Source organism: Bos indicus, chromosome 7, assembly GCF_029378745.1.
Source record: "Bos indicus isolate NIAB-ARS_2022 breed Sahiwal x Tharparkar chromosome 7, NIAB-ARS_B.indTharparkar_mat_pri_1.0, whole genome shotgun sequence".
Taxonomy (NCBI): domain Eukaryota; kingdom Metazoa; phylum Chordata; class Mammalia; order Artiodactyla; family Bovidae; genus Bos; species Bos indicus.
Genome location: NC_091766.1, coordinates 49,582,662 through 49,605,330, shown reverse-complemented (window position 1 = coordinate 49,605,330; position 22,669 = coordinate 49,582,662). Strand labels below are relative to the sequence as shown.

The following is a 22,669-nucleotide window of genomic DNA, read 5'->3' as shown; positions in this document are numbered from 1 at the left end:
CCCCCGCCCCCCACCCCACGTGGTAGGAGGTTTCCAGAATTACTAGCACCTCTGCGCCGCGCAGCCCTCGGCCGTCCGAGCGCCTCTTTGCGCTGTCTCGTACTTCCACCGTCTAGCAGCCATGATAAGCGCCAGCCGAGCCGCAGTATCCCGTTTCGTCGGCACCGCAGCCTCCCGAGGCCCCACAGCCGCCCGCCACCAGGTAAGGGACTGCCGGGCCCTCCTCGAGGGGCTCACGGTCTTGGGACTCAGTGCGGCAGGCCGCGCGCGGCCTTCGGGGTCAGAATCCTCCGGGAAAGAGGAGAGATGGAAAATAACAGAATTCAGTGTTGCTGATTCAAGGATTAATTCAGGGTTTTGCCTTTCTTTCTTTGCTGAGTCACACTCTTTGGGAGCGTAGAGTTTTATTTCACCAAGTAGCTGGTAGTCGTTCTGATAGGCTTTTTGATACGGATTACGCAGTTTGGGCCTTGAGGTCGTAGTCTATAGGGAAGGAATAACTATTATAGTTTTTAATTTCGCTTACGGGTAGAAGAAGGAGTCTTCTAAAATCCGGAGTGTTCAGGGGCCCGGTTACTACGATATGACGAAGGAAGAAAGAGCATCCGAGCAATAAATTAAAAGTCAAGTTCTGATTTTCTTGTTTGCGAACATTTAATAGTTTTTTTCCCAGAATCTTCATCTCCGTTATTTCAGAAAAAATAAGTAAATCAGGAAAAGGCCATGGAGTGATTGCTCATTATCGTGTAAGAGTAGAAACATATCTTTTGGAATTGTGTTTCTTTGCGCTCAGGTTGAGTAAAGGACGACTTGCAATAGCCTGAGGTGAGAATGTAACAAAGGTCTTTGATCCTGATCAGAGGCCACTCCAGACATTTCCCCCCCCTACTTCATATTCCCCCCCACCTAAACTGACTTCACAAGGTTGCTAATTCTACTCCCTTTAAAGCATTAGCTTGGCAACATCAGGGGAAATGGCTCAGATTAAGTTAAATATATATTTGCTACACACACATGTGTGGATCTTAAGTGGACACTGATATGACAGTGAAATTGAGTAGTTATGTTGTAATGTATTTTTGCTTCTCCACGGGATGTTTGGCAGTGCTTGAAAAAGCCTTTGGTTGTTACAGTCTGGGTAACCATGCTACTACTAGGTTCTAGTCGTAAAGGTCCAAGTTGTTGCTGAACATCCTGCAGTGAACAGCCCAGCTCCCAACGAAAGTTTTGTTCAAAATCAGTAATGCTGAAGTTGAGAAATCTTTTGTTAATGTAATTCAGGACAGTTTTACATGTACTTGTTTGTCTGACTTACTTGGAAATTTTATACTTTATTGGACTTGATAGCTGTGTCAGTACCATTATGCCTGTTATACATAAAATACCTTACAATTTCAATGAACTTTATGCATGGTAGCCACTCAGAATGAAAATCTCAAACGTTCACGTATTCTTCAGAAGAATAGTTAAAACAAGCCCAAGTTTTCTTATGTAACTGATGGCTGATGCAATTTTTTTTTTTTTTTAAGGATGGCTGGAATGGCCTTAGTCATGAGGCTTTTAGAATTGTTTCAAGGCGGGACTATGCGTAAGTATAATTTCATTTTCTTTAATAGTAAGATGATAAATATTAAGTCCCAGACTAATGGTCTCTAAATTTATCATTATTTTGTTCAGGAATAAAACCACTGTTATATTTATTAAGAGAGTGTTCATTTCACCACAGTAGCAAATAATTGTTTTCTAGCAAACCTTCTTCAAGGTTTACCTTGATATTGTAAAATAAGTCTTTTTTCCCACCATTTTGGAGACCACTGTTAACTGACCATAGCATTGTTTTAAATGTCTTACAGATCAGAAGCAATCAAGGGAGCAGTTGTTGGTATTGATTTGGGTACTACCAACTCCTGTGTGGCAGTTATGGAAGGTAAACAAGCAAAGGTGAGCATAATTGGAGGCTCTGGACCATGTAGTGGTAGCTAGTAGACAATTCAGAATTCTGTGTCCATTGGCTTAGATGAGGGACATTTTAAAGGTTGTGTTTAAATTCTTAAGACTCGCTTGAGTTGCATCTTTGTGCTTAATTTATGCTGGTAATAATCAAATGGATTTAACTTCCCAGGATTTAAGTGTGTCCTAGTACAGAGATAATAAAATTTTACCTTTTTATAAGTCAGTTAAACAAAAGTTAAAGGTGCAGAAACAGTCTAGAAGCAAGTGGAGCTCCAAATAATGCAAAGGCTGGGTCATAAGTAAAGAATGTTCTTTATTTCCTGCTGTGGTAGAGGCTCTTCCTCCTGAATCCTACCTATTCTGTTCTTAAAATCTTTGTTCCCAGTTGGTTCGCCTCAATAATATTTGAAGCACCTGGATCTTTTAATCCTTTTTGGCAATTAAATTTTTTTTTCCTTTACTGCGGTGGGTCTTCGTTGCTACGTGCAGGCTTTTTCTAGTTGGCGGCCAGTGGGGGCTACTGTCTCATTGCAAGGGCTTCTCTCATTGTGGACCAGGATCTCTGGGGTGCTCAGCCATCAGTAGTTCTGGCGTACAGGCTTAGTTGCCCCACACTATGTGGAATCTGCCCAGACCAGGGATCCAACCTGTATCCTCTGCATTGGCAGGTGGATTCTTAACCAGGGGATCACCAGGGAAATCTGCAAATTTTTTTTAATGCCTGAAATTTTTAGCCATCACCAAAACAAAAGTACATTTGATTTATATATATTCCTATTTTTTCGGATGTTCTTAGTTGAAAATTGTTTCACTCTCAAATAGTAGTTGCTTACTATATCAATATTTACAGGGCAGAAGAATATCCTCACTAGTACTATTGTTTAATGTTTGCTTTGTGTCTCAAATAATTGATATAAAGACACTGGTGGTGACTGGAACCTTACTCTCTGTCCTACTTTGGGAGTTTTAGGTGCTAGAGAACGCTGAAGGTGCCAGAACCACCCCTTCAGTTGTAGCCTTTACAGCAGATGGTGAGCGACTTGTTGGCATGCCGGCCAAGCGACAGGCTGTCACCAACCCAAACAACACATTCTATGCTACCAAGCGTCTTATTGGTCGGCGATATGATGACCCAGAAGTTCAGAAAGACATGTGAGTAATACTAAGACTGTATTTATTTGCAAAGGCTGTATAGAACAGTCTTCCTAGCAGGATCCCTGAGGACAGGCCCTGCCCCTGCCCAGAGGGTGTCTTCTTCAAAATATTCAGTTCTGCCTTCACAGATTAGGACTTTGCTATGTGTGACATGATATATGAAGATTTGGCTAGTCATACCTGGACCATGTAAATTGGTGTTAAATACGAGACAGATAATGACATAGGCTCCATCTTGTGCTGATCAGATAGTTCGATATGTTTTCAAGGTTTATCCTTGCTGTCACATGTTATCAGTATTTCATTTGTTTTTATGGCCAAATAATACTCCATTGCACACATACATACATAATTTAATGTTTATTTGTTGATGACATTTGGGTTGTTCCCACTTTTTGGCTGTTAATGAGTAATGCTACCATAAACATTTGTAGGTTTGTATGTGGATGTACGTTTTCATTTCTCTTGGGTAGACATCTAGTAATGAAGTTTCTGGGTCATATGATATCTCTGTGTTATCCAAAGCAGCTGCATAAGTTTTTGGTGAGAAGAATGTTCAGGTTTCATTAGGATGTTTTTACATGTTAATGATTACTTTCTAAAGGATTTCATTAAGTGAATTCCTGAAGTTCTCATTTGTTGGCATGGATCTCGTGGGGTGGAAGATGGGCTTTCATGGTGTATGGTAACTTCATGGTAGATTGTGCTGGCATGTTTTCTCAAATATTTGTGTCTTTCAGTAAAAATGTTCCTTTTAAAATTGTCCGTGCCTCTAATGGCGATGCCTGGGTTGAAGCTCATGGAAAACTCTATTCCCCAAGTCAGATTGGAGCATTTGTGTTGATGAAGATGAAAGAGACTGCAGGTGAGAAAGCTTAGTTCATATCTGGAAGAATTCAGAAAACTGCATGATTACTCTGAGATCACTGGCTTCCGTATTTCATTGACCTTTGAATGAGTTTGCAGTGACTTTTGCACAAAATACCTAGAAATGGCAAAACTTCATTACTCTTTCTCTACAAATTGAATTTCTCTTCCAAGTTTTCCTAATGGTGGCTTTCATGTTTCTTTTTCCCAGAAGGGAAACCAAAAGACTACATTTTAAGTTTTTGTGTCTGTTAGGTAAAACTTATAACTTCCTGTTTGGTCTCGAATGGACCATGTTATAGCTCTTAGACAAATCAGTGTTACAGCTAGTGTTACAGCTCTATTTTATTTAGAAGATAGCAGGAAAATCCATCTTTGAGGCGTGAGGGCACGTCGATCCAAAGACATGAGGAGAAGAGTGCCCCAGCACGTGGGGGAGAGAGAGAGAGCTAGCTTTGGCTTCTTTATTTATATGTTTATCTCTCCCTGGGCCTGTCCAATGTAAATTGGGCCAGCCAGGAGTGTTGTTTTTCCTGAGGCCCTCAGTCCTGTCCTCAGACCTTCCTTTGTTCTATTTTCGGGGGTTTTTCCTTCCTTGTCTTTTAGCCACCGCCATTTTGGACTCCTTTTCCCTATTTTACCTACCTAACAGAGAAACAGTGGCTCTTTTAAGTCAAGGTCATTGTAGTTGGTGAGCCTTCACTAATGTGTTAAAGGTGAGATCTTGAGTTTTTTAAATTGAAGTGTTTTTCAATAAGATCTCTACATGTTAGGTCATATGCTAAAAAACGAACGGGTACTGTTTGTGATCTCAAGAGGATGACATGGGTTGTCAGGCTACATTATTAATTGTAGCTTATTTTATCTGATAGGATTCTCATGGTTGATTTTCATTGATTTCTTTTCCAGAAAATTATTTGGGGCATACAGCAAAAAATGCTGTGATCACAGTCCCAGCTTATTTCAATGACTCTCAGAGACAGGTGAGTTCAATTAGCATTTTTAGTCACGAAATAAATGGTACTTGGGACACAAGGGTGAAAAATGCTTTTTTTCTTTTTCTATAGGCCACTAAGGATGCTGGCCAGATATCTGGACTGAATGTGCTTCGGGTAATTAATGAACCCACAGCTGCTGCTCTGGCTTATGGTCTGGACAAATCAGAAGACAAAATGTAAGTTTGTGTAATAAATTTCCACTTAGATGTGTGAGACTAAGTTCACGGAATCTTGAAATCTATCCTCAGTCATCATCTTGATTTCTTAGTGTTGCGCCTTAGACTAAAAATGTACTGCCTTGATCTTTTCCCCAGGTTTCTATGGACTGTGTTTTTCATTTATTTCAGGACTATTCCTTTGATTACTTTTTCTCTCTTCTTTCTTTTCTTTTTAAAAGTACTGGCTATGGTTATTTGGCAACCCACTCCAGTACTCTTGCCTGGAGAATTCCATGGAGGGAGGAGCCTGGTAGACTACAGTCCATGGGGTTGCAAAGAGTCGTACACGACTGAGTGACTTCACTTTCACAGTTATTTTACTCCCTTGGTATGCCTGTTGGCAAGTATTCATCCAGAAGTTTAGCATTTCATTTTAACTCTTATGTGTGTTACATGTTGCTGTAAGACCATATGTTAAGACATATGACACTTAGGCAGTCATCAACTTTCATAATTATACCTGGGTGGGGGGAAATAGCCAGATTTATGTTAGTTTGGTGACTGAACTCTACCTGTGATGAATTTTGTTCTTGAAGGCCTTCTTTTTTCTTTCTAGCATTGCTGTATATGATTTAGGTGGTGGAACTTTTGATATTTCCATACTGGAAATTCAGAAAGGAGTATTTGAGGTGAAATCCACCAATGGAGACACTTTCTTAGGTGGTGAAGACTTTGATCAGGCCTTGCTGCGTCACATTGTGAAGGAGTTCAAAAGAGAGGTTAGTTACCAGTGTGGTTAATGTGTAGACATTGAAATAGAGAGAATTTCTTTGGACTGCGGTTTGCTTTGTTTATGATTTTTTCTCCCGTTAATAGACTGTTGCATAGTCCACTGAAATTGCATTTCAGTTTCATGGGCGCTCTGAACTGTTCTGGTTATTGTAACTTCAAATTGTGAACAGACAGCAATGAAAAGGATACAGTACCTGGTGTATAATAGTACTGTGGTATTTTATATAGGAAACCTGAATGTCTTTGGATTGGGGTATCCAGGTTTTTGGAGAGAAGTGCTAGAACCAATCCTCACAGATACTGATGGACAACTATATAGGTTCCCTCCACTATCTGAAAACGTCTTCCTTTGAGACCTATGATAAGCTGAAATGTTGTGAAGCAAAGAAGCAATTACCTTAGGCCACATTTTGCTAATGGATGCACAAAACAAAATGTTCATACGCTCCCAGATAGTTCAAAGCTATGGTGGCTTGATGCTCAGATAAATGTAGTTACTGGGCAAGGAGCTTGGGGTGCACACTGCCTCTATAATGGCTTGCTGCAAAGCCAATGCCGAATATTAGTTGTCCTTTTTGCCTTTTTTGTAAATGTGAAAATCCTTTTCGGATTTCATTTGGTTGGCAAAAACAGGTGTTAATATAGATCTTTTATAAAAGTGAGGTGTGGTTTAAAGCAAGTTTTGGAAAATTGGGAGAATACCTGTATTGGAAAAGGAGTTTTGAGAATTCCTTTTTTGAGCTAGAATCCTACAGCTGGAAAGAAGTAAGAACAGTTCATCCCTTTAACTCCGGACATAGTATATCTTTTTCAGAGTAGGTCTTTTTCCTGTAGGTTTTTAAAGGCAATAATTAATTTTTGCTTGTTTATAAAGGTATGGCTTTATTTTGTCTTGTCTATACCTTACCACTGCGATTTAAGTAGTATTCATTTTCTCATTTACACTAGTTATATTATGTCTTTGTTAGACGGGGGTTGATTTAACCAAAGACAACATGGCGCTTCAGAGAGTTCGGGAAGCTGCTGAGAAGGCCAAGTGTGAACTCTCTTCATCTGTGCAGGTGAGACATGGACAAATTCCAACAGCCTTGATGGATCTTTTCAGCTGGAGTTTACTTGAATAGCAAATTTTAATTGGCATAATATTGGTGAGATTTTTTTTTTTAACCATTTTCTGGTTGGTGGTAAAAAAACTTTTCCATTAACAGAATCATTGTATTTTTAATGGGTGAGCTGAAATTTGTTAAGCACCAAATCAGGTTATGTTACAGGAGTCAAATAATGGTTTAATTGAGAGCTGAATGACATTGAATATACTTATTTGTGTTAAATATAGTATTTTTAAAATCTAGACTGTACCATTATGCTAAGTCACTTGGGTCTTTTCCGACTTTTTGGACTTTTTGTGATCCTATGGACCATAGCCCGCCAGGCTTCTATGTCCACAGGATTCTCCATGCAAGAATATTGGAGTGGGTCACCATTTCCTCCTCCAGGGGATCTTCCTGACCCAGGAATCGAACCCAAGTCTATTGTGTCTCTTGCATTGGCAGGCGGATTCTTTACCACCTGCACCACCTGGGAAAATCTAGACTGAACAGTGTGCAAAATTAGAATTACTAACCTGGAAGTACCAGGAGACTCTCAGAACTACTTCTGTTTTTATTTCAGACACCGTTTTATGTAAGTCTCTGATTGTCTTATTTGGATCACCAGTCTAGACAGTGAGTTAATGAAACCTGGCTGAAGGCTGGGCAATATGTACCTGTGCAAGTTTGCCTCCATGGGCAAACGCTTTACCATCTGATCCACCAGTGAAAGGTTGACATTAGTTAATTAAACATTATATCAATAAATGTCAGAAGTAATGTAGAGGTTAACAGTTACTCTGTAGAGAGACTGGTGGAGATTAAGTTTCTGTTTCATTATTTGCTATATGACTTTGGATGAATTACTAACGTTTGTTTTCTTGTCTATAAAATGAGGATAATTAGCACTCCATTTCCCCTTAGAGTTGTGAGGATTTGTAAATTAATAGGTGTAACATGCTTAGGACAATGTGTAGTAAATGTATATGTTAATTGTTATAATTATATATTTATAGTATAATTATGTTATATATAAATGTATATGGTAATTGTATTTTCTAAAAAAGGCAAACTTAGACTAATAATAGAGGAACTTGACAGGTAATTGACATAATTAGAGCTCCTGCAAGGTGAGTTGATCAGGAAAATATAAAGTGCCAGATAAGTATGAGGTGGTGGGGTAAGACCTGAGAAAGGGTCAATGTGGAGCATAGAAGATAAGTCTGGAGGCTTTACAGATTGGAGGATTTGGTGTCTTTCCTTGGATGACTACAAATCACTGAAAAGTTTTGAGATGGGGCAGTGACATGGTCAGTTTGGGGAAAGCACCCTGAGGTGGAGTGAAAAATGCGGGGGAGCTGTGGCAGCCTGAGTGGGTGTGAAAAAGTGTAGGGGGCTGTTAAAACTACACCAGGTGGTGAGAGGAAAGCACTTGGACCAGGGTGAGGTAGGGAGAGATACATGGTTCGATTTGAGAGAGAGAAGGGACAAAACTTCATGATGGAACTGGCATTTGAAGGTGGAAAGTCCTGGAGTTTTTCAGTTTGTAACTTAGAGTGTATGGAACTGCACTAGTACAGTAACCACATATGGTTAAATAAGATTAAATACAATTTTAAAATATTTATTTTACTGCACTGGGTCATGGTTGCATACAAACCCTTAGTTGCCGCATGTGGGATCTAGTTCCCTAACCAGGGACCAAACCTGGGCGCTCTGAATTGGGAACAGAGTCTTAGCCACTGGACCCATCAGGGGAGTCCCAAAATACAATTTTTAAGAATTCCGTTTCTCAGTTGCACTCAATTCCATTTCTCAGGTGAATTTCAGCTTTTCAGCCATGTGTGACTAGTGGCTGCTGGATTGAGAAGCACAGGTAGCATTTCCATTGCCACAGAAAGTTCTATTGGATTGCATTAATTTTTTTTCTGATTCGGTTTAACATTGTGCAAAGAGGAAATTGTTATTGGTGTTCTTAAAACTATATCCAGTATCTTAAAACTATATCCAGAAGGTTTGTTAATTCTTATTAAGCCTTTAACTGTCCAGGGTACTCTACCTGAAGAAAAGTGGTTAAGGATTTGCTCCCCTCGGTCTTTATTGCTTTTTGGCCTTGCTTTGATGTGAAGTTGGAGGTGCAGCATAAATTTAACTCTCTTCTGGGAGTTCACCCCTGAGACACCTGTTTCTGCATGTTTAATAGTGAGTTTTGTTAGTCTAAATATTCTTAATCCATGCCTTATTAGGATTTTACATTTATTGATAGTATATGTTACATGGTGTGACTATAGCAGTGTTTGCTGCTCTCTGTGACTATCATACGGAGAAGGCAATGGCACCCCACTCCAGTACTCTTGCCTGGGAAATCCCATGGACGGAGGAGCCTGGTAGGCTGCAATCCGTGGGGTCGCTAGGAGTCAGACACTTTCACTTTTCACTTTCATGCATTGGAGAGGGAAATGGCAACCCACTCCAGTGTTCTTGCCTGGATAATCCCAGGGATGGGGAGGCCTGGTGGGCTGCCGTCCATGGGGTCACACAGAGTCAGACACGACTGAAGTGACTTAGCAGCAGCAGCAGTGACTATCATAGCAGTAGTCACTCCTTTAGACATTTTTGTTGTAGCTTTTTTAAGCACCTTAGACTTGTAAAGCCCTGGTTTGGTAGCAGATTATTTGGTTCAGAGCATACATGTGACTTTTTTCTTAAAGTACAGTGAATTTTTTTTAAAAACTTGGTAAAAACAAAGTAATGTGATTTCTTAATGCATGTTTTAATGGCAGGACAGTTCTTCACCTTCTGAACGGGGATTTTTTTTTCCTGCTTCTCTATTCCATCCTTCATTATTATTAATAGGTTTGTAGTGTTACTTCTGAGAAGATAAGAGGTTAAATCTTTAAGAGTCTGTCTTTGGTAGCTGTTCGTTTAAAGTGTGTCTGATCTTCCCTGTGATTTTTGAAATATTTTCTAGTGTGTAGTCTTTAATTGAAGTAATAGACTTCACAACTGGTCTTCCTGCTTCCCTTGCAGACTGACATCAATTTGCCATACCTTACAATGGATGCTTCTGGACCCAAGCATTTGAATATGAAGCTGACCCGGGCTCAGTTTGAAGGGATTGTTACTGATCTAATCAGAAGGACCATTGCCCCATGCCAAAAAGCCATGCAAGATGCAGAAGTCAGCAAGAGTGACATAGGAGAAGTGATTCTGGTTGGTGGCATGACTAGGATGCCCAAGGTAAGTACCCATGGAATTCTTGGCATGGAGAGCAGAGAGGGCCCACGTACGATTTCTTAGGACACAGCATATGCACACTATATGGCTTCTGTTGTGTAGGGACATGTGTGTGTGACCTTTCTACCACGTTGGCCTGAAAGGGGTATGAATTTGTGTACTCGCTAGAGTTCTAGTCTTAAAGAGTATTTTTAAAAAAGGATTAAGAAGGGGGCAGATGTCTTTGGAGTACTAGCAAGGAGGACCCTGAACTTCAGTTTTATAGAATTTTTCAGAATGAAGCAGTATGAGGTCCAAGACACCTTAACATACAGCTTTAATTAGCCTCTGTAGGCAGTTTCGGATATGTGTTTTGCAGTATCGTGTTTGGGTTTCTAATACCATCTTCAACAGAGATTTGTGCAATGATGCATTGTATCAACCCATCATTCTGATAAGATAGGTATGTGGAAAACTTAATGACTGAGCACAGAACATGTTGAAGGTATAATTCTTTATAGCTTGAATGGAATGATCTTGGGCTTTGATTTTCATAATTTTTTCTTTTGAGTACTTATGGTTAAGTAAATAATGCAAACAATAAAATGGGGGTGAAAAAGAGAGGCTTTGAATCAAGCAGGTGTCTTTATGTTAATAAATTATCTCAGATGTTATATTCAAATAGAACTTTTTCCTAGCATTAGTAAAATATGGAGGGGAAAACATACCTCACATCAGCACTGGTATTGAATTACTGAATTACTACTGCTGCTTTTAAGCTTGAGTTTTAGTTGATACATAGAAGAGGACTTGGACAATATCGATTTAAGTCCCCGTGCCTTCCAGCTTCTATTCCTAGTGTGTTGCTTGGGAAATCAGATGACAAAATTTAGGCAAATTGTTTCCAAATTTAAAGAGGCTATAAATGAGATATTCTGAGTAAAGTATGTGTTACCAGATAATATACTTAATTCATTAATAAGAACTCAACTGCAAAATAATAATTTGAGTAAACATTCTTGGATCTGAAGCAACCTATCCTGGATCTGGTGGGGTCTGTGGATACATGCGCTTCTCTCATTCTCAGGCAATTGCCCTGAGTAGCTAGTGACAATGTTCTTTTTTCTTGGCACTCAGGTTCAGCAGACTGTGCAGGATCTCTTTGGCCGAGCCCCAAGTAAAGCTGTCAATCCTGATGAGGCTGTGGCCATAGGAGCTGCCATTCAGGGAGGTGTGCTGGCTGGTGATGTGACAGATGTGCTGCTGCTGGATGTCACTCCCCTGTCTCTGGGTATTGAGACCCTGGGAGGTGTCTTCACCAAGCTTATTAACAGGAACACCACTATTCCTACCAAGAAGAGCCAGGTAAAAGTCACCGCCTCTTTACTTTCTCACAGAGATACTGGATTCTGTGAGGGATGTGATTGTAACCACTTTTGTGAGCTCTTTCTAGAAAACTTTTCTTTTTGTTTTGCAGTTCACACTAATTGAATGTGGGTGGGTGGTAAGAATCTTGTCATTTATTCTCGTATATTCCTGGAAAAGTTCTCTTTACCTGTAAGGAGTGGTGGTGATATTAGGGAAGTCATCAAGTGTCTTCCTCCACAGGACAATAATGTGCCAGAAGGAGCCTCATTATTTGAAAATTCCTACTTTATTCTCAGAGGCAGTAAATAAAATGTTTTGGCTGACAGTAGGGGAGTGTGCTTGTCTTCCCAGTAAATGATAGTTCTGAGATACCAAGCCAAGGGTTATTTGGACAGTGGGTCTTAGGTTTAGAATTACTTCCTAACTTTCTGAGTTTTGATGTTTTTATGAAAGAACTATGACTCTTGCTATGCTTGCAGTGATATATTGCCACAACATCATTCTGAAGAAAAGTGATGATTTCCTGTGACTATGAACATAAATGTCCTTTCTCTGACCCATTTCTCTGGATGATCATGTTTCAACATCTCACTTTTTATAGCTCCTTCTCTTGAGGCCTTATGTGCTAGTGCTGCATCTTTGTACAATGCGTTTGCTTAGCTGAAACAATAGCTATTGTATGCCCTTCTGCTGTGCTAATCCTACTCCTGTTCTCTGTAAAGACATGGGCCTTTGTTCTGAACATAGTGTACATTAGGATTCTTCCAATGTTGGGATGTGAATTTCTTCCTTTGGTTAGCAGTTTGTAGGGGGTAATAGTTTAATCAGGCTGCCAAACCAGCACGTTTCCTTCTTTTCCCTAGGTGTTTTCTACAGCTGCTGATGGACAGACTCAAGTGGAGATTAAAGTGTGTCAGGGTGAGAGAGAGATGGCTGGAGACAACAAACTTCTTGGACAGTTTACTTTGGTAGGTATTAGGAATCCTGAATTTCATGGTCATGATCATTCTTTTTATGGTGAAGTTACACTATTCTGACTCCTAATATTATTATAAACTGCTGACACAGTTTTATTTCCACATACCATTCAAATGAATGCTGCAGCCAGATAACCAGAGCTTCAGTTCTTACTTGAAAGCCTTGCCTTGCTTCTTGTGCCTTGGGAACTAAGTCAAGAAGTTTATAAGCTTCAGGGAAATGTTCATAAACAGTGATTAGAAGAAATATCTCATTACTACTTTTAAAGACATTTGATACTGTTGCTGGTTTTTTGGCCACACTGCACGGCATGTGGGATCTTAGTTCCCTGACCAGGGGTTTAACCTGTGTCCCCTGCAGTGGAAGCACAGTCTTAACCAGTGAACTGCTAGGGAAATCACTTGCTACTAGCTTCTAGTCAGCATTGCTTATTGTTTCTTACGGACATGAGCAATGGAGAACTTTGCTCTCACTGTGTATTCTTAGGTACATAAAGCCATTACAGTTACTTGCTGCAGCCAGCCTTCACTGGTATGAGTCTTATTTATTTCAGGCAGCAAGGAAAGTACTACCCTAACCTACAAACTCCTGGTTTTGTACATTTAAAACGTGTTAAAACATTTTGTATGTGTTTCTCCCAGAAAACAGGTAACTTATTCCCCAGAAGATCATACAGGTTTTGGAAATAGACCACGGGACCTGTTGGTGAGAGGAGCTTACTCTGGTATTCATTTATTCTAGATTGGAATTCCCCCAGCCCCTCGTGGAGTCCCTCAGATTGAAGTTACATTTGACATTGATGCCAATGGGATTGTACATGTTTCTGCCAAAGATAAGGGTACAGGACGCGAGCAGCAGAGTAAGTTCTCTTATTTATTAGATTGTAAGAGTGAGGTAAGGGCTTCCGTAGTGGCTCAGTGGTAAAGAATCCGTCTGCAATGCTGGAGATGTGGGTTTGATCCCTGGGTCAGGAAGATCCCCTGGAGAAGGAAATGGCAACCCAGTCCAGTGTGCTTGCCTGAGAAATCCGATGGACAGAAGAGCCTGGTGGGCTACAGTCCATGGAATCACAAAAGTCAGACTCAACTTAGTGACTAAAATAATAAGAGTGAGGTAAGAGACTTTGAAGTTCCTCTCCGTTAGGAACTACTCTAGACTGTGTATATCTTCCCTGCCCCAGCCTCAGGGGAGGATGGTGAGTTCTTGCCCTCATTCTCCTTAGTTATCAGTGTCTCGTTATCAGGTATGGTGTTTATTCCCCAAAACAAACAAGCACTGAGCCTCTGGATTGCTGAAGTTTTTGGTAGGTAGGGCAGTTAGTTGATGTTTGTATATTAGGACCCTTGGTTTCCCTCTGCTTATTATAGGCCAGTAGGCTATTCCTCTTCTCCATAATTCACATCAATAATTAGCTACTCTGAACAGGAGGATTCTTTTTCTTAATATAGTAGAGAAAGAAGCATATGAAGCATATCATTTTCCTGGGCAATAATGCGGTGCCTTCTTTTCATTATAGTTGTGATTCAGTCTTCTGGTGGATTAAGCAAGGATGATATTGAAAATATGGTTAAAAATGCAGAGAAGTATGCTGAGGAAGACCGGCGAAAGAAGGTGATTACTTCACTCGTAACTTATGTGAAGTGCCTTTCTTATTTATTCTCATATAAAAATTGTCATGGAATCCAGCTAAAATCTCCTAAAGACATCTCAGACCACAGTGATTTCTCCCTCTTACTGTTTATACTCTTTAACTGTGTGTAGCCATTAGCAGGTTGATTGGTAAGTCTTCGTTCATACTGCATTTTTAATTTCTCTTAGGAACGAGTTGAAGCAGTTAATATGGCTGAAGGAATCATCCATGACACAGAGACCAAGATGGAAGAATTCAAGGACCAACTGCCTGCTGATGAAGTAAGTCCTCTTTTAAAACAGTTCAATAAGTTTGGGGTGTATTGTCACTAATGTCAGTGACAGTCATTTTTCTGTGGATCTTGATAGCAATTTCTTAAAAGTGTCTCTCTAAACATTCTGCTATATGTTCAGGGCTAAGAAAACCAGAAAAAGTGAGGGTCTGGCTTTGTTTTGGTTTTAAGTGCAACAAGCTAAAAGAAGAGATCTCCAAAATGAGGGAGCTCCTTGCTCGGAAAGACAGTGAAACAGGCGAAAACATAAGGCAGGCGGCATCTTCCCTTCAGCAAGCATCATTGAAGCTTTTCGAAATGGCATACAAAAAGGTATTTTGCTCCTAACTCAATGTAACTGCTCTTGATCACTTTCACTGTTGACTGCTACACAGCCAGTCATGGAACTGGGAGTATTGGACTTGGAAGTAAACTTCCTGGTCTTCTTGAATACTTTGGGAGGGAGACGTGGTGAACCCAAAGGGAAGAAATCACTAAACCTGGGAGCGTGGGACAGGTAGGCTATAGCTCCTTCATTTTCAGTTCATCAGAGAACAAACTGTCACCCTTAACATTAAACAAGTGACTCTCAAATGCTTTCTTACAGATGGCATCAGAGCGAGAAGGCTCTGGAAGCTCTGGCACTGGGGAGCAAAAGGACAATCAAAAGGAGGAGAAACAGTAACAGCAGTTAACTTTGGAGTTGAAAGGACAACATGCTTGGGAGTGAAGGGATTTCCTGAGCTGAAACGGGCAAACTTCAGTCTTCTACTGTGTTTTTGCAGTATTCTATATATAATTTCCTGAATATGTAAATTTAGTGACCATTAGCTAATGATCATTTCATGAGTAACAAGTTGAGCAGTACAAAATTCACAGTATTCTGTCCCTAGCCTGTCATTCTTTTTCATTTCAGCTGCATGTAAAGTTGGAAAGATGATTTATTGATCATTCTAAAGAGGTAACATTGTTTTGTGTTGAAGTAGTCTATGGGGTCGCACAGAGTCAGACATGACTGAAGCGACTTAGCAGCAGCAGCAGCCATATTTTCAAGGGGTGAAATCTCACACAGTGAAGACAGTTGGGTCTGGAATGAAACCACAAGGTGATGAGATCCTTCTAGTGACCTGAGTACTGCTGTACCAGCCTGTGTGTATGTGGAATTCCTCAACTGAGGCCTTGCAAAGCAAGCCAGCTGTGCCATGTTGGGAGGAGGAGCAGGGAAAGCTAGATCAAAAGAAAACTGAGCTAACTATTTGTTAGATCCAGCTTTTAAAACACAAGTCGCCCAAATTTTCTGAAGGCACACTTTCCTAGCTACCCTTTGGCCTTATGTCTGGCACCTGTGTCCTTGATGAGTGTTCTTTTTGATCCATTCTGGACTTTTTTAAAAAAATAAATAGGAAAACCATCTTGATCTTTTTGTCTGAGGACCTGAAATTTAGCTTCAGAAATAGATGACATGAATTACATTTCCCAGTTCCCTGACTTATATGGGATTTCCTAACATTAGCCAGTTTCAATTTTAACAAATTGAAAACTTGAGAAGGCTGATATGATAATCATTATCACCAAAGACGAGTCTGATTCAGGAGTTTCTCTCTAGCCTATCTGAGGTTTGGAATGTTGAATGTTCAATCTTTAACATGAAGATTAGGCCTCATACTTTTCAGGCTGCTTTCTGCTCTAAATAAAAACTTCAGAAGTGGCTCACGATAATGGAACATTACGTCCTAAGGTGAGATTTCAGTGGCTTATACATCAGAAACCAGGTAATTTCTATAGTTCTGGTTTTTTACCCTCAGCGAGTTGTCATGTCCTGCTCTTTTAAATGTAGTTCTAAATATCACATGCTGCCAACTTAAGATCCAGGAAAGTGACTACATCTATAACTCAAATTTAGGAATTAATTTATTTTTAAAAAATTAAGGAGACTTTAACACCCTTTTAAAAGCTTCTTGAGGTTGATATGAGAATAGGCTCAAGTTTTCAGCCACATGAACACTTAATGGGAAACTTGGGGGATGTGCAGTATTTCTTTATGTACTCAAACTGCCGTATATATGATGGTGGTTCAGTTACCCACTAGTAAAACTAACATCAGCACAAGCAGCCTTGAAAGGCAAAAATAAATTTAAATTCAAATATAATCTTCATGTTGTGGCAACACATGCATTAAAGGTCCCGAAAGGAAAACTGCCAAGTAGTCTTCCCCACTTAAAATGCACCCCTGCTACACAATAGAACAACACATGTGATCGGACCCCTTCTCCTATACTTTGACCTTGCTCAGACTGTCTTCTCCTATATTTCCAATTGACTCCTCCCCTCACTTTTTTAAGTAAGAACTTTGAGATTGTCATAAATAGCAGCCTTCAAGTCCCTGTCATTTCCTGTCCTTACCCACAGCAATTACCACCACCTAATTTTTCTTTCCCCCATTGCTATGAGTTCTTTTGGTCCTCCAAATCCCTGCTTTTAAATAACTAACTCCTAAGGTAATGGTATTTCGAGGTGGGGCCTCTGGGAGGTAGATCATTCTCATGATTGGAAATAGTACCCTAATAAAAGAGGTTCCAGAAATCCCTGATGCCCTTCTTAACATGAGGACACATTATGACCTGGAAGAGGGCCCTGACCTGATCATGCTGGCACCCTGATCTCTAACATCTAGCCTTAATTGTGAGGGAGAAAATTCCGTTTATAAGCTACACAGTCTATTATTTTATTCTGGCAGCCTGAATGAACTAAGGCCCACCCATTTTTGCAAGTTGCAAGAAGCCAGAATCTTGTTCACTGTTACTTCCCAACATTAGAACAATGCCTGTTACTTAAGCACTCAAATCTTGTCAAAACAATCTCTCCCACTGTCCAAAACTTGTGGGTGGTTTGCTTTCTCCATTACTTTTTAAGTTTACATATAAATTATACTCTCCATCTGTCAAGAGTTCTAGGGGTAATGAACCACACCCAGAAACTAAAACTTAATTGGTGAAAGATTAAAAAGAATTCAAGGAGAAATTAATAATGTTTACAGAACTAAAAGTGTGGCCTGAGGTACTCCTAGGCCAGCAAAGGGGGAGTAAGAGGGACCAGAATAAATTTGAAACCCTCTTTTATACTTTCTAGGTATTAAGTACAATTCTGTTACTGACTCGAAAAAAATTTAGCCAAGCTTTTTCTTAACTTTTAATTAAATCTATTAGAAAATCTAGAAGAATGCTGTCAGGAACACACAAAAACACCATTCAGATGGATTCAGTTAGCATTTTGCCTCATTTGTACTTTTTTAAATACTCGGCTCACTCTCTACATGTTTTCTGAAGATCATGACACTTCAACCTACATAGCATGCTTAAGAGCAAAACATTATCCCTACAGCTAATAATCAGGAAATTTAGCACTGATGAATCGGAGAAAGCAATGGCACCCCACTCCAGTCCTCTTGCCTGGAAAATCCCATGGACGGAGGAGCCTGGTGGGCTGTAGTCCATGGGGTCGCTGAGTCGGACACGACTGAGCGACTTCACTTTCACTTTTCACTTTCATGCATTGGAGAAGGCGATGGCAACCCACTCCAGTGTTCTTGCCTGGAGAATCCCAGGGATGGGGGAGCCTGGTGGGCTGCTGTCTATGGGGTCCCACAGAGTCAGACACGACTGAAGTGACTTGGCGGCAGCAGCACTGATGAATAGTTCCTTTGCCTTTTTGTCCTTTCATGATGTTGATTTTGTTGTTTTGAAGGGTATAGGCCATTTGTTTCACAGAAGAGAGAGCCCTTTGGATTCACCTGGTAATTTCCTCCTGCTGAGAGTCATGTACACATTATTGGTAGGAATACTTTGTCTTTATCAGTGCCTCAGTTACCAGGGAGAACAATATTATGTCTGTGCTTTGCTCCACATTTCATCATTAAGTTACCGTTAAGTAATCTGTAAGGGTGGCTTAATTTTAAGTATAACATTTATACTAGAGATTCTGTAGCAAGAAGGAGCAGTAAAGAAAAAAAGTTCTTGCAGATGATTAATGAGAAGACTGGGAGTGAAAACAAAATTTGAAAACAAACTGCTTCAAACACCCTTCAGTATTTCAGATACCACTGTGACTCCATACTCCAGTCCTAAGGCTGTTTTATAAGGGTATGTCTTTACTTTCCTCTGGTATCAGAACGATGCAGTGAGTGAAAGCCCTGGATAAAGGAGCTACAAAGCAACCTATATTATTCAATCAGTGAAGCAGACAATGTAGCAGTTATAGAAAGAAACACTGAAACAGCCATTTAAGTAGGTCAAAACCAGTCAAGTACCAATCTCATATGGTTAAACCTAATTACAATGTACCACCATCAATCCCATTTCTGCTGCAATAGGTTAGGAAACTCAATTTTCACACTAGAGAGAATACTGCAACTGAACCAACCTTTAATAATTACAAGTTTAACTCACAGGAGATCTCAGGAAACAGGAAATGTTCCACTTAAACAATAACCTCCTAAACAGGTGCTTGTGGCCCCTGACCCAAAAGGTAGATATTTGGGGCAATGGCTGGGAAATGGAAAGTCCACGTGAGTGACTTCAGGGACCCAGAAACCACTGATTATAGAATGCAAGATTGCAAATACTATTTTTTTCTGGGGAAATGGTCCACTGCTCTTCACTTCTTGAAGAATGATTTCTTGAAGGAATCTGACGAAAAGGGGGTTAAGAACCATAAATTTTTCTTAAATGGGAAGTCAATCTACCTTACTAGTCTAACTGCTGAATTCAAGCCATAACCCTTGATCCATGTCCCCTTTGCCTTTAGCTATCTCCCGTCTTGCCTTTCCATTTCTCAGTTATCCCTGATCTACCCTCTTTCATGAAGCCTTCCCCATTCAGCCCACACTGGCTGTTTCACTCAAATTCTTACACTCTTTATTTTTCAAATTTTTAATGTTGAGGAACTTACAGCTTTTAATATTTTCTATCTTCCCTTGGATTATTTTGAAGCAAATTCCAGAAATCATAATTTTACTCTAACATTTCAGTATGTACCTCCAAAAGGATTATTCTATAAAATATAACAATATCATGATCACATCAAAAAATTAATCCCTTAATAGCAAAACTGAATGTTCAAATTTTCCCAATAGTTTCATAACTTTTTTTTTTTTTTTTTTTTTGCTGCACCACAGGGCACACAAGATCTTAATTTTCTGACAAGGGATTGAACCTGTGCCCCCTGCAGTGGAAGCACAGTCTTAACCACTGGACCACCAGGGAAGTTCCATAATTTTTCCAACTGTTAATGAGTCAGGAGCCAGTAAAGCCCACAGCTTGTATTGGTTGATACGTCCCATAAGTCTCTTTTGAACTAAAGGTTTTCCATGCTGCTTTTTCCTCCACTTTGCAATGTATTTGTCCTGCAACTTCTGACATCCTACATTTCACTGATGGCACTCCTGTGATGTCATCAACATGTTCTTCATCCCCTGTGGATCTGATTCAGGGTAAGCTTTTGGACAAGATTGGGTGGTATATACTTTCATCAGAGAGTATACAATTCTGGTTGGCTCTTCTATGATGTCAGCAGTCACTGATGATCATTACCTAGTTCTTTAATTTCATTAAAGGTATACTATGCTATTTTTTCTTCATTTTTTATATGGAATACCTCTACAGTGAGACACTTCCCCTCATATCAAGTAACTAGTTAACCTGAAGTACAGTTCTTATGGGAAAGAACTGGTTTTTAAAGTGAGTTAGTTTTGTAGTATTAATCAAAGGTGAGACCAGTGAAATTTCTTGGGTGTCTTTGTGAACTCATGCGTTTTAACTTCCTTAACATGCCTCAGGGGTCTTCCCAGCTGGCTGAATGGGTAAAGAATCAAGCCTGCAATGCAGGAGACCCAGGAGAGGAGGGCTCGATCCTTGAGTCAGGAAGATCCCTTGGAAGAGAGCATGGCAACCCATTCCAGTATTCTTGCCTGGAGAATCACATAAATAGAGCCACCTGGTGGGTGGTCCATGGGGTCACAAAGAGTTGGACACGACTGAAGTGAAGGAGCACACAAAGACACAAGCATGCATTGTACTTTATACTGGCTTAATTTTAACAAGACCTCATTGGTAAAGGACAGTGTCTTCAATAAACAGTGCTAGGAAAACTGGACAACCACAAGCAAATGAATGAAAATGGATCACTATATTACACCACATACAAAAATTAAAGTGAGTTAAAGACCTGAATGTAAGACCCAAAACCAAACACTTAGAGACAGTAAGCTCTTTGACATCAATTTTGGGCTTACTGGATTCGACACCAAAACAAAAAATGCTTCTGCACAGCAAAGGAAACCATTAACAAAATGAAAAAGCAACCCATTGAATCAGAGAAAATATTTGCAAATCATGTATCTGATAAGTTAGTTCCCAAAATACATTAACAAACCAATAGCAAAAAATCCAAGAAAAAATGGGCAGAAGACATGAATAGACATTTTTCTATAGACACACAGATGGGCAAAAGGTACATGCTGCTGCTGCTGCTAATAAGTCGCTTCAGTCGTGTCCGACTCTGTGCAACCCCATAGACGGCAGCCCACCAGGCTCCCCCGTCCCTGGGATTCTCCAAGAACACTGGAGTGGGTTGCCATTTCCTTCTCCAATGCGTGAAAGTGAAGTCACTCAGTAGTGCACGACTCTTTGCGACCCCATGGACTGCAGCCCACCAGGCTCCTCAGTCCGTGGGATTTTCCAGGCAAAAGTACTGGAGTGGAGTGCCATTGCCTTCTCCATCACCATGCTTACCTCAGCATAAAACAGAAAAGCAAGCCTGTGAGCTAGTCTAGAACATCTGTAAAGCCATCACACATGGGCCTAAAACAACACTATAAACACAGAAATGAGCAAGAAAAGAAAATCAAGGCAAACTAGTATAAAAACAATTGGGGCAAAGAGAATGAAGTAAGGAAAATGGAGGGACACAGCAGACACCCAGTCAGTAAGCAGTATTTATGACTTTAAGAAGGGCCACTACTAAGCACAGTCAATGGCACACAGTAGAAGTACAATAACTTATATAATGAGTGAACATATGGTAAAAATTACAAAATGGAAGCGATTCCATTCTGGGAATTCATTTGCTGGGGGAGAGACTTGCCCTGAGTCAATGTCCTCACTCTCAGCAACTTCCTTTCACTTTTCTTTGCGTGAGTTCCCCAATCTACGAAATGGGAGTAAAAGCCCCATTTCCAAGGTGTGGATAAAGTTGAGATAATTCGCAAAAAGGATTCAAAGCTCACACAAATGCAACCACCTGAGCACCCACCGCTGGCTTGTTTCATAAACAATCTCGGATTTATTAAGCAGAAGAAATTTTCAAAAATCCCCCACAACCTGCTCATCTTCCCCATCTAAGTAAAACTAGCCATTTCAATACTCTGGGAGTCATTCTTGCTCTTCCTCCTCATCCAACCTATCATCCAGCCCTAACCATTCTAACCCTCAAATATCATTCGCTGTACTGTCATCACCCTAGTCTAAGATACAAATTATCTCTCACATAAATTACTAACCTTGCTCCAGAACACGAGCTTTTGCGATTTCTGAAATGTGTTATGCTCCCTCTTGACAAAGTCCTATTCACCTTTGGGTTTCATTCTAGTTTTCACTCACTCCTCTTTCATTACATACTCACACCCCTCTGAAGTGTTTATGTATTTGTGTAATTATTTCATGACACAAACGTATAAAATCATAGTCGGCTATAAATCCAACTAAACTGAGAGCACCACGAAGGTAGGCACTGTTATCTGTCTGGCTCTTCTCAGGAAACTCGGGCCTGGCACACAGCTTGGGCCCAAATACCTGAATGACTCCAGCTGAGGTGGAGACATAAAGTAGCCAACTACAACTCCAAAGTCAAAGACAGCTGCCCACGTTCCTTCAACATTCTCCCCACCTTCACTCTCCACAGCTCAAATCAAACCATTCAAGGTATCAGATACCTCATGTCTTCAACCTCAGGCAGCCCCTGCTTTCTCCCCTTCCCCATAAAGTTCCAGGTCCAAAGAGAACCCCTCTTAGCCCTGGGCCGGGAAGGAACGTGCTACTTTTGCCCGTGCGGGTGTCGGGGTGCTGGACTACCCGGGAGACATTTCCTAATCCTGACACCCTGGCCGAGCTTCTGAACACTAATCCGCGGAGCCGTGACGC

General features: G+C 40.4%; 1 protein-coding gene and 1 non-coding gene across 2 annotated transcripts; both read left to right on the top strand.

The window, feature by feature from the left end:
- The first annotated feature begins 15 nt into the window (after positions 1–15).
- Positions 16–15,891, top strand: HSPA9 (heat shock protein family A (Hsp70) member 9). Its single transcript, XM_019965001.2, has 17 exons — positions 16–202; positions 1,530–1,588; positions 1,854–1,941; positions 2,924–3,105; positions 3,849–3,973; positions 4,885–4,958; positions 5,043–5,149; positions 5,748–5,910; positions 6,892–6,984; positions 10,042–10,251; positions 11,365–11,592; positions 12,459–12,563; positions 13,315–13,432; positions 14,090–14,184; positions 14,392–14,484; positions 14,667–14,807; positions 15,082–15,891. Exons 1-17 carry the CDS (start codon positions 122–124, stop codon positions 15,157–15,159), a joined length of 2,040 nt encoding a protein of 679 aa, XP_019820560.2. The 5' UTR covers positions 16–121; the 3' UTR covers positions 15,160–15,891.
- LOC139184278 (small nucleolar RNA SNORD63) lies at positions 10,648–10,719 on the top strand. The gene has a single exon (XR_011567868.1). It is a non-coding gene; the product is annotated as a small nucleolar RNA SNORD63 (small nucleolar RNA).
- Positions 15,892–22,669: the final 6,778 nt, after the last annotated feature.

Bases quoted from the DNA above. Each gene is read 5' to 3' on its own strand.
- HSPA9 (XM_019965001.2), top strand. From the start codon at position 122: ATGATAAGCGCCAGCCGAGCCGCAGTATCCCGTTTCGTCGGCACCGCA. The intron at 6,985-10,041 runs GTGAGACATGGA...CTTCCCTTGCAG, and splicing joins AACTCTCTTCATCTGTGCAG to ACTGACATCAATTTGCCATA. The intron at 14,808-15,081 runs GTATTTTGCTCC...GCTTTCTTACAG, and splicing joins TCGAAATGGCATACAAAAAG to ATGGCATCAGAGCGAGAAGG.